The sequence below is a fragment of the Ursus americanus genome, chromosome 10 (assembly GCF_024610735.1).
Source record: "Ursus americanus isolate L20-20 chromosome 10, mUrsAme1.1.p, whole genome shotgun sequence".
Lineage (NCBI taxonomy): Eukaryota > Metazoa > Chordata > Mammalia > Carnivora > Ursidae > Ursus > Ursus americanus.
The window spans coordinates 53516206-53529537 of record NC_142136.1 but is presented as its reverse complement, the minus strand read 5'-3'; the positions used below and the strand labels follow the sequence as shown (position 1 = coordinate 53529537).

At 37.4% G+C, this 13332-nt stretch overlaps 1 protein-coding gene across 2 annotated transcripts in view; it reads right to left on the bottom strand.

Annotated features, from left to right (window-relative positions):
• GTF2F2 (general transcription factor IIF subunit 2) overlaps nucleotides 1-13332 on the bottom strand; it is a 133783-nt gene that overhangs the window by 102017 nt on the left and 18434 nt on the right. For both annotated transcript variants that reach the window (XM_087865131.1, XM_045796778.2), the window contains exons 3-4: nucleotides 9890-9908; nucleotides 8374-8518 (exon numbers count right to left, since the gene is read on the bottom strand). In XM_087865131.1, coding sequence (XP_087721257.1) covers nucleotides 8374-8518; nucleotides 9890-9908 — 164 coding nt within the window. The remainder of the gene's footprint in view (nucleotides 1-8373; nucleotides 8519-9889; nucleotides 9909-13332) is intronic.

Sequence of the window (13332 nt, the reverse complement as noted above, 5' to 3'; positions counted from 1 at the left end):
AACCATACATTTATGCATGCATACCTGAATATGAAAAGAATATAAACATGCCTTTTACTCACTTTCCAGCCACTGAATAAAGGAACGTTTTCTGCTATTAGGTTTAACTTCAGAGAGTAGACCTGGCTCAGGCAGTTGGCAGAAATTTCAAAGCTGACCCAGCCACAAAACTTGGTGGCAGTTCAGGAAATATACAAAACACTAAAGTCATACATTTTTGCTTCAGTTTGCTCTTCCTGACAAGTAGAAGATTGCCAGAAACTGGTATGATTCCAAATGTTCAGTGGCATGGCTATTACTCAAGAGTAAGCAAAAAATCTAGCTTCCTTACTCCTTCCATAGGGATCTTTGCACATAATTCACTGGAAGAGTGGAAAGCCTGGGGGCAGCCACATAAACTATGGTTATCAGACTCAGGTACCTGGAAGATACTTTCTCAAAAACGAATGGAATAAGCCCAACCTTTCCAAAGAAACAACCAAGAGTATTTGATGCCATTAATAAAATTCAACTTTCAAAATGAAAATTAGTAGCTTTGAAAAACGTATACCCACCATCATAAGCTTGACAGCTATATAAACCTAAAGACTTTCTGATTCAACCAGTGATGTTAATGAATGCAAAATTTTGATATTACATAAGGAAACATGTCAACATGTGGAAGAATTACATAACTCAGTGAACCAACATTCTCCAAATGATGGACATATGATGTTACAAAATCATGCATAGGGAAAAGATCCATTCAAAGTACTAGATAAAATCTACGGGTTTCTTTCTTTTTTTTTTTTTTAAGATTGTATTTATTTGACAGAGAGAGAGAAAGAGCACAAGCAGGGGGAAGAGGAGGGAGAGGAAGAAGCAGACTCCCCACTGGTCAGGGAGCCTGATGTGGGCCTCGATCTCAGGACCCTGGGATCATGACTACAGCAGATGGCAGATGCTTAACCGACTGAGCCACCCAGGTGCCCCAAAACCTATGGATTTCAGTGCAACAGAGTATAAAAAGTTTACTGATCTGGTTTCAAATTCTTTTTTTTTGTTTTAAGATATTATTTATTTATTTGACAGAGAGAGAGACAGCCAGCGAGAGAGGGAACACAAGCAGGCGGAGTGGGAGAGGAAGAAGCAGGCTCCCAGCAGAGGAGCCTGATGCGGGGCTCGATCCCAGGACTCCGGGATCACGCCCCGAGCCAAAGGCAGACGCTTAACGACTGAGCCACCCAGGCGCCCCTGGTTTCAAATTCTATACTGCAACAAACCTTTAAGAAACTATCCCTTATAGAATTTTGGTGTAGTATCAAAAGAATATGCACAATTATCTGAAAATTTCATTAATTACTCCTCCCTTTTCTAACTTCATATTTGTAAGAAGTCAGACTTTCTTCAGATACTTCAACCAGAATTAACATACCACTATAGACTGAATGCAGAAGTGGACAGGAGAATCCAGCTTGTCTTTCAAGCCAGACATTAATGTGATTTGCAAAATGCCACATTTCCCTAGTTCTTTCTTGAAAACAGGGTTTTTTCATATAGATGTTATTTATGTTAACACATAATGTATCAGTACCCTGAAACCAAAAAATTCAAGAATTTTGATATTGATCAAGTCTTATGATACATAAGACTAAATAAAATCTGAGTCCCATTGCATGGTAACTAGTAATAAGCATATGGTGCTGATTTAAGCAATAGAACGTAACTCATGTTTAAAGGCAGTGATAAGAAAAAAAAAATCAACAAAAGAAGAAACAGCTGTAGTTTGAACGCTAACAACCACATATACATATACATAAAACTTAATTCAAACCTCCACAAATTATACGAGTATCCTATTCTCAACAAACGGGGGAAATGTACCAAATTAATGTTTCCCACTAACAGTCAAAAATTCAACTTGAAATAAAAATACTACCTATATTTATCCTTCATTTACATTCTTGCAGGATAATCCACACAAGGCAGATTATAAATTCTACAGTATTTCCAACATGACTGGTAATTTAGCATCTTCAAAGAGCATTCCCACAGATATAACTGTTTTCTTCAGATTCAAACTAACACATTCTAAGACAAATATGTGTTGGTATATGTTACCAAATTCAGGTCTGAAAGTAAATAAGGCAGGCCACCACCAAATAAATTCTCACATACATCCAATTATCTCAGCTGCTATATTATCCAGGGAATAGATCTTATTATAATGTGTACACTGGTTAACCAAGTGTTACAGGACACATTGCTGAACTACTCTGATGAGCAAAAAGAAAGCAAAGGAATCAACTGTGCCAAAATAAAAATATAATAAGAAATAAAGAAACAAAGGAATTTAATATTCAATTTTGACCTCAAATGTCTTAAGAAACTTTGAAGGAAGTCACTAATAAGCCAGCTCACTTAAAAATTCTAAATGTACCTTTACAGCAGTAGTAAATCTTAGGAGAAAATAAACTATTTTAACATCTTTGCTTTAACAAGCACATCCACTATTGGCCAATCCCAGCCCAGACACGATGGAGATAAGCATGAGACGATGCATCCTGCCTGCAAGATTTAACTCAGGGGCAAAATGACTAATACAAACCTTACTGCCAAGAGTCCAGATGAAGGAAGAATCAAGAAAGACTAGAGCAGTTTAGGAAGGGTGGCTTTAACTAAAAAAGGCAAACAAATCCCTGACAAGGGAAAAACAAGGGGAAAAGCAGGGGCAGGTGCCAGGAAGCTACCGTCAAAGAGAAGAGATTCCAGCTGACTGGACTAGAAGGGGCAGAGACGATGGGTGAAGTTTTCACAGGACTGCTTCAGAGGACTGCCTAAACATTTACATGTGATTTTTACAACAGAATCAAATGGGGCACCAGACTGAACATGAGAGTAAGAGGAGACTAAGAATTATCATGGCCAGGAGAACAAAAGAGTGATGATGTCTCACTGACAGAAATATGAACATATGGAGAATAAAAGAATGGGGAAATCAGTATGATTTTTATATAAAAAATCCAAGTGGATTACCTGTTAAGACAACTAAAGATGGGAATGGACATCAGATGAGAGCCTAGACCTTTGTCACAGCTACCACTCTGGTCCAAGTGCTTGTCATATTTCCCGATTGTCACCCTAGCCTCTAGCTTCCACCCTTGCCCTCTTGATCTCTTAACCTGCCAGCCAGAGGCAGTCTTTAAAATGTAAATCAGATCAAATCTCTATTCTGCTCAAAACCCTTCAGTGGCTCCCCCTTTCCCTCAGAATAAAATCCAAAATCTTTACTGGTTTCTAAATCCCTTCGTGATCTGCCATGGCCAACTCCCTTCCTCTCCAGCCTACTATTACTAATAGCCTGTTCCTCTTCACCTTGGCCCACGAATTCCACCCCACACGGACCTCCCTGCTACTCCTGGAATGTGCTAGGCTTGCTCCCACCTTAGGGCAAATGTGTTCCCTCTGCCTTGAAAACTCCTAGCTGGCTAAATAACTCCAAATGGCTAAGTCATCTGAAGGAGTTCAAGGCTGTTCAAACCCCATCTTCTCAATGGGTGCACACTGACCACACTGTTTAAACTTGCAAGCCCCGGGGTGCCTGGCTGGCTCAGTTGGTAGAGCATGCGACTCTAGATCTCACGGTTGAGAGTTGAAGCCCCACGTTGGTTGAGTACGGAGCCTATTTAAAAATAAAATAAAATATTAAACTTGAAAGCCCCACCTTCAACCCAGCACTCCTGATCCCACTTTCTCCTTTTTCCCCAGATAACTCACCACCTTCTAGACTGCAATATGATTTACTCATTAATTATTTGTTGCTGTTTCCTCTTACTAAAATGTAAGCACGATGAAGGCTGGGATTTTGCTCACTGAAGTATCCCAAGTCTAAATAAAAGAGGTCCTGCAAACAGTAGGTACAAATATCAGTTTGCTAAATTAACGAACTGCTGCAGAAGGATCAAAGATAGTGAAAACTTAGAGCAAAAATGCCACCGTGGTTCCATCAGCTCTAATCTTTCCCATCTCCTCCAATATTTTCTAACTCAGTAATGGTCTCACCACTTATCCAGATGCTCAAACCAAAAAAGCCTGGAAACCATTCTGGACTTCCCACTCATCCAATTCTCCCAGTTAATTCACCACCAAAAGCTGTCAAAATTACCTCTACTATTTCTAGAACAGGATTCTGTTTTCCACTCCCACCGCACCAGTTCAAACTTTTTCATCTCTAAGCTAGACTATCAAGTCCACAACTGAGCTATTTCACTTTGATGGAACCAGGACTATTTGATGGATTTTAGACAGATTATGACAAAGTATGACAGGTAGGAGAAAGCAAAGTGAAGAATAGGATATCTGAAGGCAAGAAAAATGTTTTTTATCTTTACTTTCTTTCCTCCTATTCAAGGCACGCTTACTTCAAGGTCCAGCTCAAATATTATATCCACTTTTGAAATCTTTCCCAGTTCTTTCAATTAAAGTACTCTTTTTTCTTCTTTATACATAGCTCAATTAGAACACTTTCTGTAGTATTTTTTCCACATATCAGTTGCCCAGCTGAACAGAAGTCTAGTCTTCTTTTTTTATTAAAGATTTTTATTTATTTGAGAGAGAGAATGAGAGACAGCACAAGCAGGGGGATGAGCAGAGGGAGAAGCAGACTCCCCACTGAGCAGGAAGCCCAACAGGCTCCATCCCAGGACCTGGGACCACGACCCAAGCCAAAGGCAGATGCTCAACCAACTGAGCCACCCAGGCGAGCCAAGTCTAGTCTTATTCTAACACAGGCCTAACATTAAAAATATCTGTTAAACAAATGAATGAACAACAATTTTTAGTCTAGAATTTGCAATTATAAAGAAAACCTAAACTTGAACAAAGGTAGGGGTGTAAATTATAAAAGCAATCGAAGTTATTTAGTTATCAATAATAGATAAAAATACTAAACCAAAGACCCAAGGGGAAAAAAATAAAGACCAAACACATGAGGAATTTCTCCCTAGATAAGGGTAGAGATAAGGATACTAGCTAATAAAAATATTTAATAGGGAAATAGATTTAGAATTTCATAGAGAAATGTGGAGTAAAAAAAGGGCTAACCCAAAATAGTCCTTAAAAATAAAACATGTTCTTTCAGATAGGAATACTCAACTAGAAACAAACTGTGTTCACCAAACATTCATGAAATGCAGATTGTTTTAATTAAGGAGACAATGCAAAAGATATCATCAGTCCCCTCTAATTCCATCCCCACAAAGATACTCTAATATGTGGAACTGAATCATTAGAAAAATTAGTTCAAGGGGACCTCTCAAAAACCAGCCAAATGTATATTAATAGAAGGAATAAAGTTATTAAAATTAAACTCTTAACACACTGAACAAGTGAGGTTTTAACTCTTAGCAAATTCTACATTTTATAGACCTATGGACTATTAGAAAAAATGAAGAGCCTAGAAAAGCAATTTTTTATAAGTGGTACAGCTCTATGCTCGAGGGAAAACATAAAAATATTTAAGATAATGCCTGCTTTATGTATATTTCATTGTAAAATAAAGGGCTGTACTCACTGTAAAATGGCTCGGTTATTCATACTTCAGCCGGTTCACGATCAACCCAGGTAACACTAGAGTGTGGACTCTGAAGCTTTTTTGGGTCACAGACCCCTCTGAGTCTCCAATGAAAGCTACAGTCGTGTCCCACAGAAAAATATGCATACATATATATCTTTTTAATTTTTTTAAGTAGGCTCCACGCCCAGTGCAGAGCCCAATGGGAGGCTCAAACTCACAACCGTGAGATCAAAAGTGGGGTGCTCAACCGACTGAGCCACCCAGGCAACTCTATACCTAGCACTTAAAATAAGTCACGCAGTCACCGAGCCTCTGCTGTCTATTCACGACTGCTGTGGAATGGAGACCTTAAAGATTAGAAATGGCAAATGACATAATGCTCCCCAGAAAAGGAAATAAACTTTTACTGACAACTTTACAGAGCTTTTTTTTCTCGATCATCGAGGCAATCAAAAAACAATGAACATAAAAATCTGTTGGCTGAAGTTCATCACATGATATACACACAGATGAGCTAAAATGCATGGACATGCCTTAAAATAAACTTGAAACCTAAAGCGTTTAAAAAGAAGATCTAATACAGGGGCACCTGGCTGGCTTAGTCAGTACAGCATGTGACACTTGATCTTGGGGTCATGAGTTCAAGCCCCACACTGGGCCTGGAGCTTACTTAAAAATATATATACATACATATATACATCTTAAAAAATAAGATCTAAAATTAGTAACAGTAATGGCTAATAGTTATTGAGCATTTATTATGTAGAGTGCTGTTCTAAGTGTTTTTTAAAAATTCCTATTAAACATAAATGTAAATAATTATTATTCCATTTCACAAATAAGGAAATTAAGCACAGAAACGTGCAAGAAGAGCCAAGGAACAGTGACATGAAAAGGAAATGATGGAGATTAAGAAGCAAAAAATTCCTTACAGTGTGCGGCACCTAACAGCAACTTAGATCTGCATTTGTATTACCAGAGTTCTACAAAGCAGGAACATATTGTCCAAACTCGAGAAGAAGAATGACAATCTTGATCCTCTTCCATATCCCTGCCAAGACAATCCTTATAATACCATATTCACTTTGGAGTACACTGTAACCAGAAATGTGAACACAAAATGTTCAAGAGCACAATACTAACTAAAGGATTTACAAGATTAAAAATGGAAGATTAATTTTGAGGATAACAAACCTTACCTTTCTAAATCACTGTCTTTTGTGTAAGTAATAAATCACGCATTGGAAAAATTATCAACTTGGTAAAATGTAAAAAAGCTGAAATGAGGTACTTTTCTCTGCAAAGGTAGCTCAAACTTTATTCAAGGCTCTGCCTCCGATTTACCGTCTTGGTGCCATATGCCTCTTCTACTCCATGGACAACCACAAAAGTAGAAAAAACCTCACAGGTTCAATAGGTCTTACTAAATCTTACCAATCACAAGACAAATTTCAGAATCCTTGGATACACCTATGTTATGCCCTGCATAACGTGGCATACAATAAATATTTGTTGAATAGTTAAATCCTCACCAAGAGAAAATGCATGTGTTTAACATTTTCTACCTCCCATAATACTACACTACAAATTATTGTATCATCAGAATAATGCAATAAAACAAAATTTTTACCTTAAACCACATGATAGAAAAGTTATAATTTACCATTTTGGGTTTTTTTAAAGATTTATTTATTTTATAGAGAGAAAGAAAGAGAAAGAGAGAGAGCAGGGGGAGGGGCAGGAGAGAAGCCCCACCCCCACCAACATGGGGCTCCATCTCATAACTCTGAGACCATGACCTGAGCCAAAATCAGGAGTCTGATGTTCAATCAACTGAGCCACCCAGGCGCCCCTAGAATTTGCCATTTTGCTACATTCTATGTCCAAGGAGGGAGAAAAAAAAAGACTGATTTCTTTTTTAGATCAGTTTATACTGGTAATCCAAGACACCACAAAAGATTTATCTGAACATATTCTTTTTTTCAAAACAGTAACATTCTTAACATACTATAATTTCTTACAGCTTTCTTTGTAACGTTTAATGAAGATACAACAAAATCACAAATCATTTTCTTCAGACAACCAATAAACTTTTTAAATTAGACATGAGAAATTAGCTCCATTAAAATGAGTTGCCCTGCTGCGTTAATAGTAATATTCTAAATTCAAGTAAGGTTAAAAATCAAATAACAATGAAAATAAACATAGATGTATGCTGCAAAAAAGCACCCTCTGTATTTAATTCACAAACTGAAACACCTGCTCCTGATTTATTGAACTGGTAAAATATCTGAGAGCAAACACACAAAATTTACAAACTATACTTAACACAGAGCTTCTTGGAAGTTAAAACCAATGACAAACAGTTCATCTCTCTGCACTAAAAAGGCCCTCTTAGTATCAAAACCCACAAAAGCAAAAATTCAGACAGAAATATTCCCTAATATTAAGCAGTATTTTTTTAAGCACAACTTATAGTTGCTGAATATCAATTTACCAAAACAGGCAAGTATGACCTTATCTTGGCAAAACTCAGAATACTGTTTCTTCAACATCCTAGAAGACAGCTTGATGCACCACACTCTTCCATCTGCTTTGTTCTATTTCTTCATGACCCAAATGGAAACTAAACCCTTCGAGTAACAGCCAAAATTTCATTAATCACAGGAAAGTACTTAGAGAAATAAGAAGCATGATATGAATAGAGGTAGACAGAACAACAGGTAGAGCAGCCTCGGTAATGACCTCAAAATATATGTTGGGAGAAAATCTATACAACATGTATAGGAATCATACTAAATAATTCTATTCCCACTTACCTGATGAGCTCTCAGTAAAGACTGTTAATGTCTGTCCTCCAACACTTTGTAAGACAAATGGATGTTCTCTCGGAGTGCTGACTGAAGCTGGTTTTCCACCAATATCATGAATATTTGCAAGATCCTCATTCAAAGTAAATGACACCTAATAGACACATTAACAAGAGCTTACTGCACCAGACTTATGTATTCAAAGTATCTTTCACAGAAATTCTTTTTTAAAAATGTGAATCTTTGTTTCTAGACATTTTATTAAACATTTCTCTAAAACTTTATCAAAAAAATCCTTAATACTTCGTCATAAAAAAAGAATCTAGGGATGCCTGGGTGGTGGAGTCAGTTAAGCATCCAACTCGTGGTTTTGGCTCAGGTCGTGATCTCAGTGTTGTGAGATCAAGCCCCACATCAGGTTCCGCGCTCAGCACAGAGTCTGCTTAAGACTCTCCGTGCCCCTCCCCACCCCAAATAAAATAAATAAATCTTAAAAAGAGAGAGAGAGAGAATATAGTCCCATTTGTCAGAATAATGGGACTAATCTACCATTATAAAGATAGGGGACAGCTTTCAAATGTTTTCTCTGGTTTATGGCCGAAGAAATTCTATTTCCAAAACAAATAATTCCCCCCCCCAAGGTCTGTGAATTCAAGTGATCATGTCTTGTTACATTTATATCCTAATGAATACATATATTTAAATATATAACAAATATTAATAAATATATAGCAAAATGCCTGGCACGTAGAAGGAAAACAGTATTTGCTGAATGAGTGACTATTTTAAGAGTATTAAGAAAGCAACTGTACTTAAAGGGGGAAAAAGTGAGCTATTTACTAAGAAAGCTTAAACACTCCCATAAGCAGAGGATATATTTCTTTTTTTTTTAGGTTTTAATAACTACTGTAGGAGTACATGGTGCTGTTTCATTTTTGAATATTTCAACAAATACAACTAAATATTTACAAAGATAACGCAATATTGAGGGTTAGAATAAAAACACATACTGGATGTTCTTTCAAAATGATTTTTACTATATACCAAATCTCCCCAAAGGAACAGCACATTTTACATCAAAAGATTTGTAAACATAAAATACTAATCTCCCAACCATACAGGAAAGATTATGAAGCATTTGTTAAATATTTCTCTACTATGTGATAGGTACCACAATTATGTCCTGGGCTTAATGGGTCAAAACCCGAAAGCCCTGAAAAATCCAGACAAAATGCCTTTGCCACGCTGAAATAATTTTAAAGTATTACTGAAGCAACAGTAAGCTTCACAGTACCGAGAGAGGGACAGTTTAGGTCAAAGCAGAAAAATGCTAAGAATGAACAACTAGAAAAGAGTCCATTCATTCACACAAAAGTGGCATTTATGTTGTTATGTGTTCCTCACCATCAGCCACTAGTTTGATGTGGAGTTTTTCAGAATGCAAACACCACCTTCTCTTTACTATTACTGATACACAGTAAAAAATCTCACGTTTTAAATAAAATTTTCATAGAAATAATCTTACCTCAGTCCTTCCTTGATTCCTAACAAAAGAAAGGAAAAAATTTTTATTTAGATTTCATGTTTTCTTCAAATGTACACTAAGAACTAAAAGAAGTAACACTACATATTTATATAAAATAAGACATTTATATAGATCAACTAATATTTACCCTTGGCTCTCCTCAACTAACCTACTTATAAATCATATAGTAAAAACAAAAGTCACATTAATCCCGTGTGTAGATATTCTAAGTTTGTATCACTATTACAATCTGCCTAATATTTTAACCAAGTAATCTCATTACAATTCTTATATTTCTACACCCTATGTAACAGTCTAATTTAAAAAAATGTATTACATATCTATTATAAGCAAAGTACTGAGTGTAAGATCTCTATCCTCAGCCAGAAGATATAAAAATTATATCCATAACTATATGAGATACATTTTTACTAATTTTTAATAAAGAGAGCCCCAACACGCCAGGATCAGATAGGACACCACTTCTTCCATTTTAAGAGTTGAGAGAAAACCTGAAGTAAGTCTTGAAGGGTACTGGGATCTCAACAGGCTGAGACAGGAATATAATATCAGAAGTATCAGCTGAGCAAAGCCACAAAGAGTCTGATCATGAAAATGTAGTCACATTTAGCTGGGAGAATACAAACTAAGGAAGAGTGGGAGATAAACCAGAAAGGAGAACTGAAGCTAGACTATGGAATATCTTAAAAACCATAGTACAGAGCATGGACTTTATTTCTCAAGTAATGGAGAGCCACAAGTATCATTTGAACAAAAGAATAAAGTACAAATCATGCAAGTTTCTAAAACTTGCACCAGAAAATATATATAAAATGCATATGAAGGCCAGTTAGAAAACTAATGTTTCTCCATAACACCAGGTTGAGTTCCAACCTGCCTTCATTCAGTGGCTCAACCACTCATTCTGTCATTAAGTATTTACTCTACAACCATTAGGCATTGTGCCAGGTGCACAGTATAGTATGAACATGGGTCTTTATCCTCAAGACGGTCTTAGTTTAACGAAAAAAGATCCAATCCATAAACAACATAAACTGGATAATAACTTTTTGACAGAAGTACAACATACTGTCATGAAAATGCAGATGAGAAAACTAACAAAAGATGAACTGAATGAGGGATGAGGTCAACAACATGGAGGCATTACAGGTTAAAAGAATCCAATTAAACACAGAAATGAGAAGATCTAGCACATTCTTTCTAACATCAGTGAATGGCAGGCAGGAGTCAAGTGATAAAGAGCCTCGTAGGCCAGACTAAGGAGTCCAGAATCTTAAACAGGTTTGTTTCCTGCAAGACTGCTCAGTCTTTCACATATTAAAATACAATGTTGACGCTCTTTGTTTGGGAAGTACCTAGAACAGACAAGAAGAAATTCTAAGATTTCATATAAAAATATGCATTTCCAGCTTCTCTCAAAAGACTGGAAGATTTGGCAGCAATGCCCTCCACTACCCCTACAATTCAGCATGATGACAATCCCTTTGACACGCACAGACAGGCAATGAATTCATCGCAGTCCCTTCCCTATCATTCCTGGATCTGGCTTCTAGAGGCATTTAGTTTAGCTCCCTTTCAAACATAGGTGCTGCAGTCAAAACAAAGGCAAAGATACAGAGAAGGCACTTGCAGAATGCTTACCGAATTGGAATGAGGCTAATGCAAAAACCCACATAAAAAATAATGAAGGCCTGAACCAGGTAATGGCAGAATGGAAGGAGAAGGAGTGTGTGGCAGGGTATCTGAGCTGTCAGAACTGATAGAAGAGGAAATGACTGGAAGTAGGCAGTAAGGGGGAAAGGATGGTTTAAAGATCATGCTGACATTTCCAGTCTGGGGGACTTGAAAATCACCCAGATGCAATTAGAGAACACAGGAGGGGATGACAACTTTATTTTCATATATTTATTTATAACATCATCTTAGCTGGGATGATAAGAGATTGATGAACTCTGAATGAGTTCATTTTCCAGAATAAAAACTAGTCCTTGAAGACTTAAGACTTATTTTAAATGGATTACATATTCTTTTGTCTTGGTTTTAAAATGTATGACATATACATGACCTTTGGTTATTCAATATTACCAAAAAAATATATCCTCTTCATGATGACCTGTGGTTAAAATTATAAACATCAACTATTGTAAAACACAGTAATATCTTCAGAAATGAAGCAATCGTGTAGCCCGTCCTTTCACTGAATGCCTCATAACGCTGTGCAGTTAGTTCCTCCTTCGTTACTGAGTCCATTTCTCAACACCCCACAGCCATTTCTTTAGACTCCAGCCCCCTTCCTCTTGCCTTTTTAAAAAATTAATCATTTGTCTTTCCTTTTTGTTATTTTTAAATACTTCTTAGATTTGACACCAACAGGAGGAGACTTTTCACTCATCACTGATCACCAATAAAACATTTCTTTTTCCAAGTTAAGAAAATCAACCAAATAATACCAAGTCTTTTAACTGTACTCCAGGATTTTTAAATTTTTTAATTTAAATTCAATTTAATTAACATATACTGTATTATTAGTTTCAGAGGTAGAACTCATCGATTCATCAGTTGCATACAACACCCAGTGCTTATTACTTCAAGTGCCTTCATCTTTTTTTTTAAGTTTTATTTATTTAAGTAATCTCTGCACCCAATGTGAGGCTCGAACTCATGACCCCTGAGATCAAGAGTCACATGTTCTTCCAACTGAGCCAGCCAGGCATCCCTGGATTTTTTGTTTTTGGTTTGTTTTTAAGTCCTAGTCATACATACCCTTCTTTTTTTTATTTTTTTTAAAGATTTTATTTATTTATTTATTTGACAGAGAGAGAGACAGCTAGCGAGACAGGGAACACAAGCAGGGGGAGTGGGAGAGGAAGAAGCAGGCTCCCAGCGGAGGAGCCTGATGCGGGGCTCGATCCCAGAACACCGGGATCACGCCCTGAGCCAAAGGCAGACGCTTAACGACTGCGCTACCCAGGCGCCCCCATACATCCCCTTCTTGAATAATTCAACTCAAAAACCATGAGGTGAAGCCAAGCAAGGTAGGTATATCTGCATGCTGGGTTGAGTAGAGTAAGCATAGCCCAAATGGGATGGAAAGAAGTGCTTGGGGCAGAAGGGGTAGCCTGGGGCAAGGTGTCTGAGCCCAGGAGGGTAAGGAGGGCATCCCCACAAAGGAATGGCTCAACAAGAAGTGGGTTAGAACATAGCAGGGTCAGGACATCCACATGGGAAGGAAACCTGAAGCCCACTGTTGGGAGTCCTAGAGGGGTAAGTAGGCATGCTATGAGGACAGGAGGGGATGACAGTCTGAACGTGCTGAGGAAGATTCCCTGTGGAGGACTGCGAAGGCAGCAGCCTAATGGGGGATGCTACAGCCCAAGCCAGGTGAGGAAGGCGTTCACACACTGGTGGGGGAGAGGGGGTTC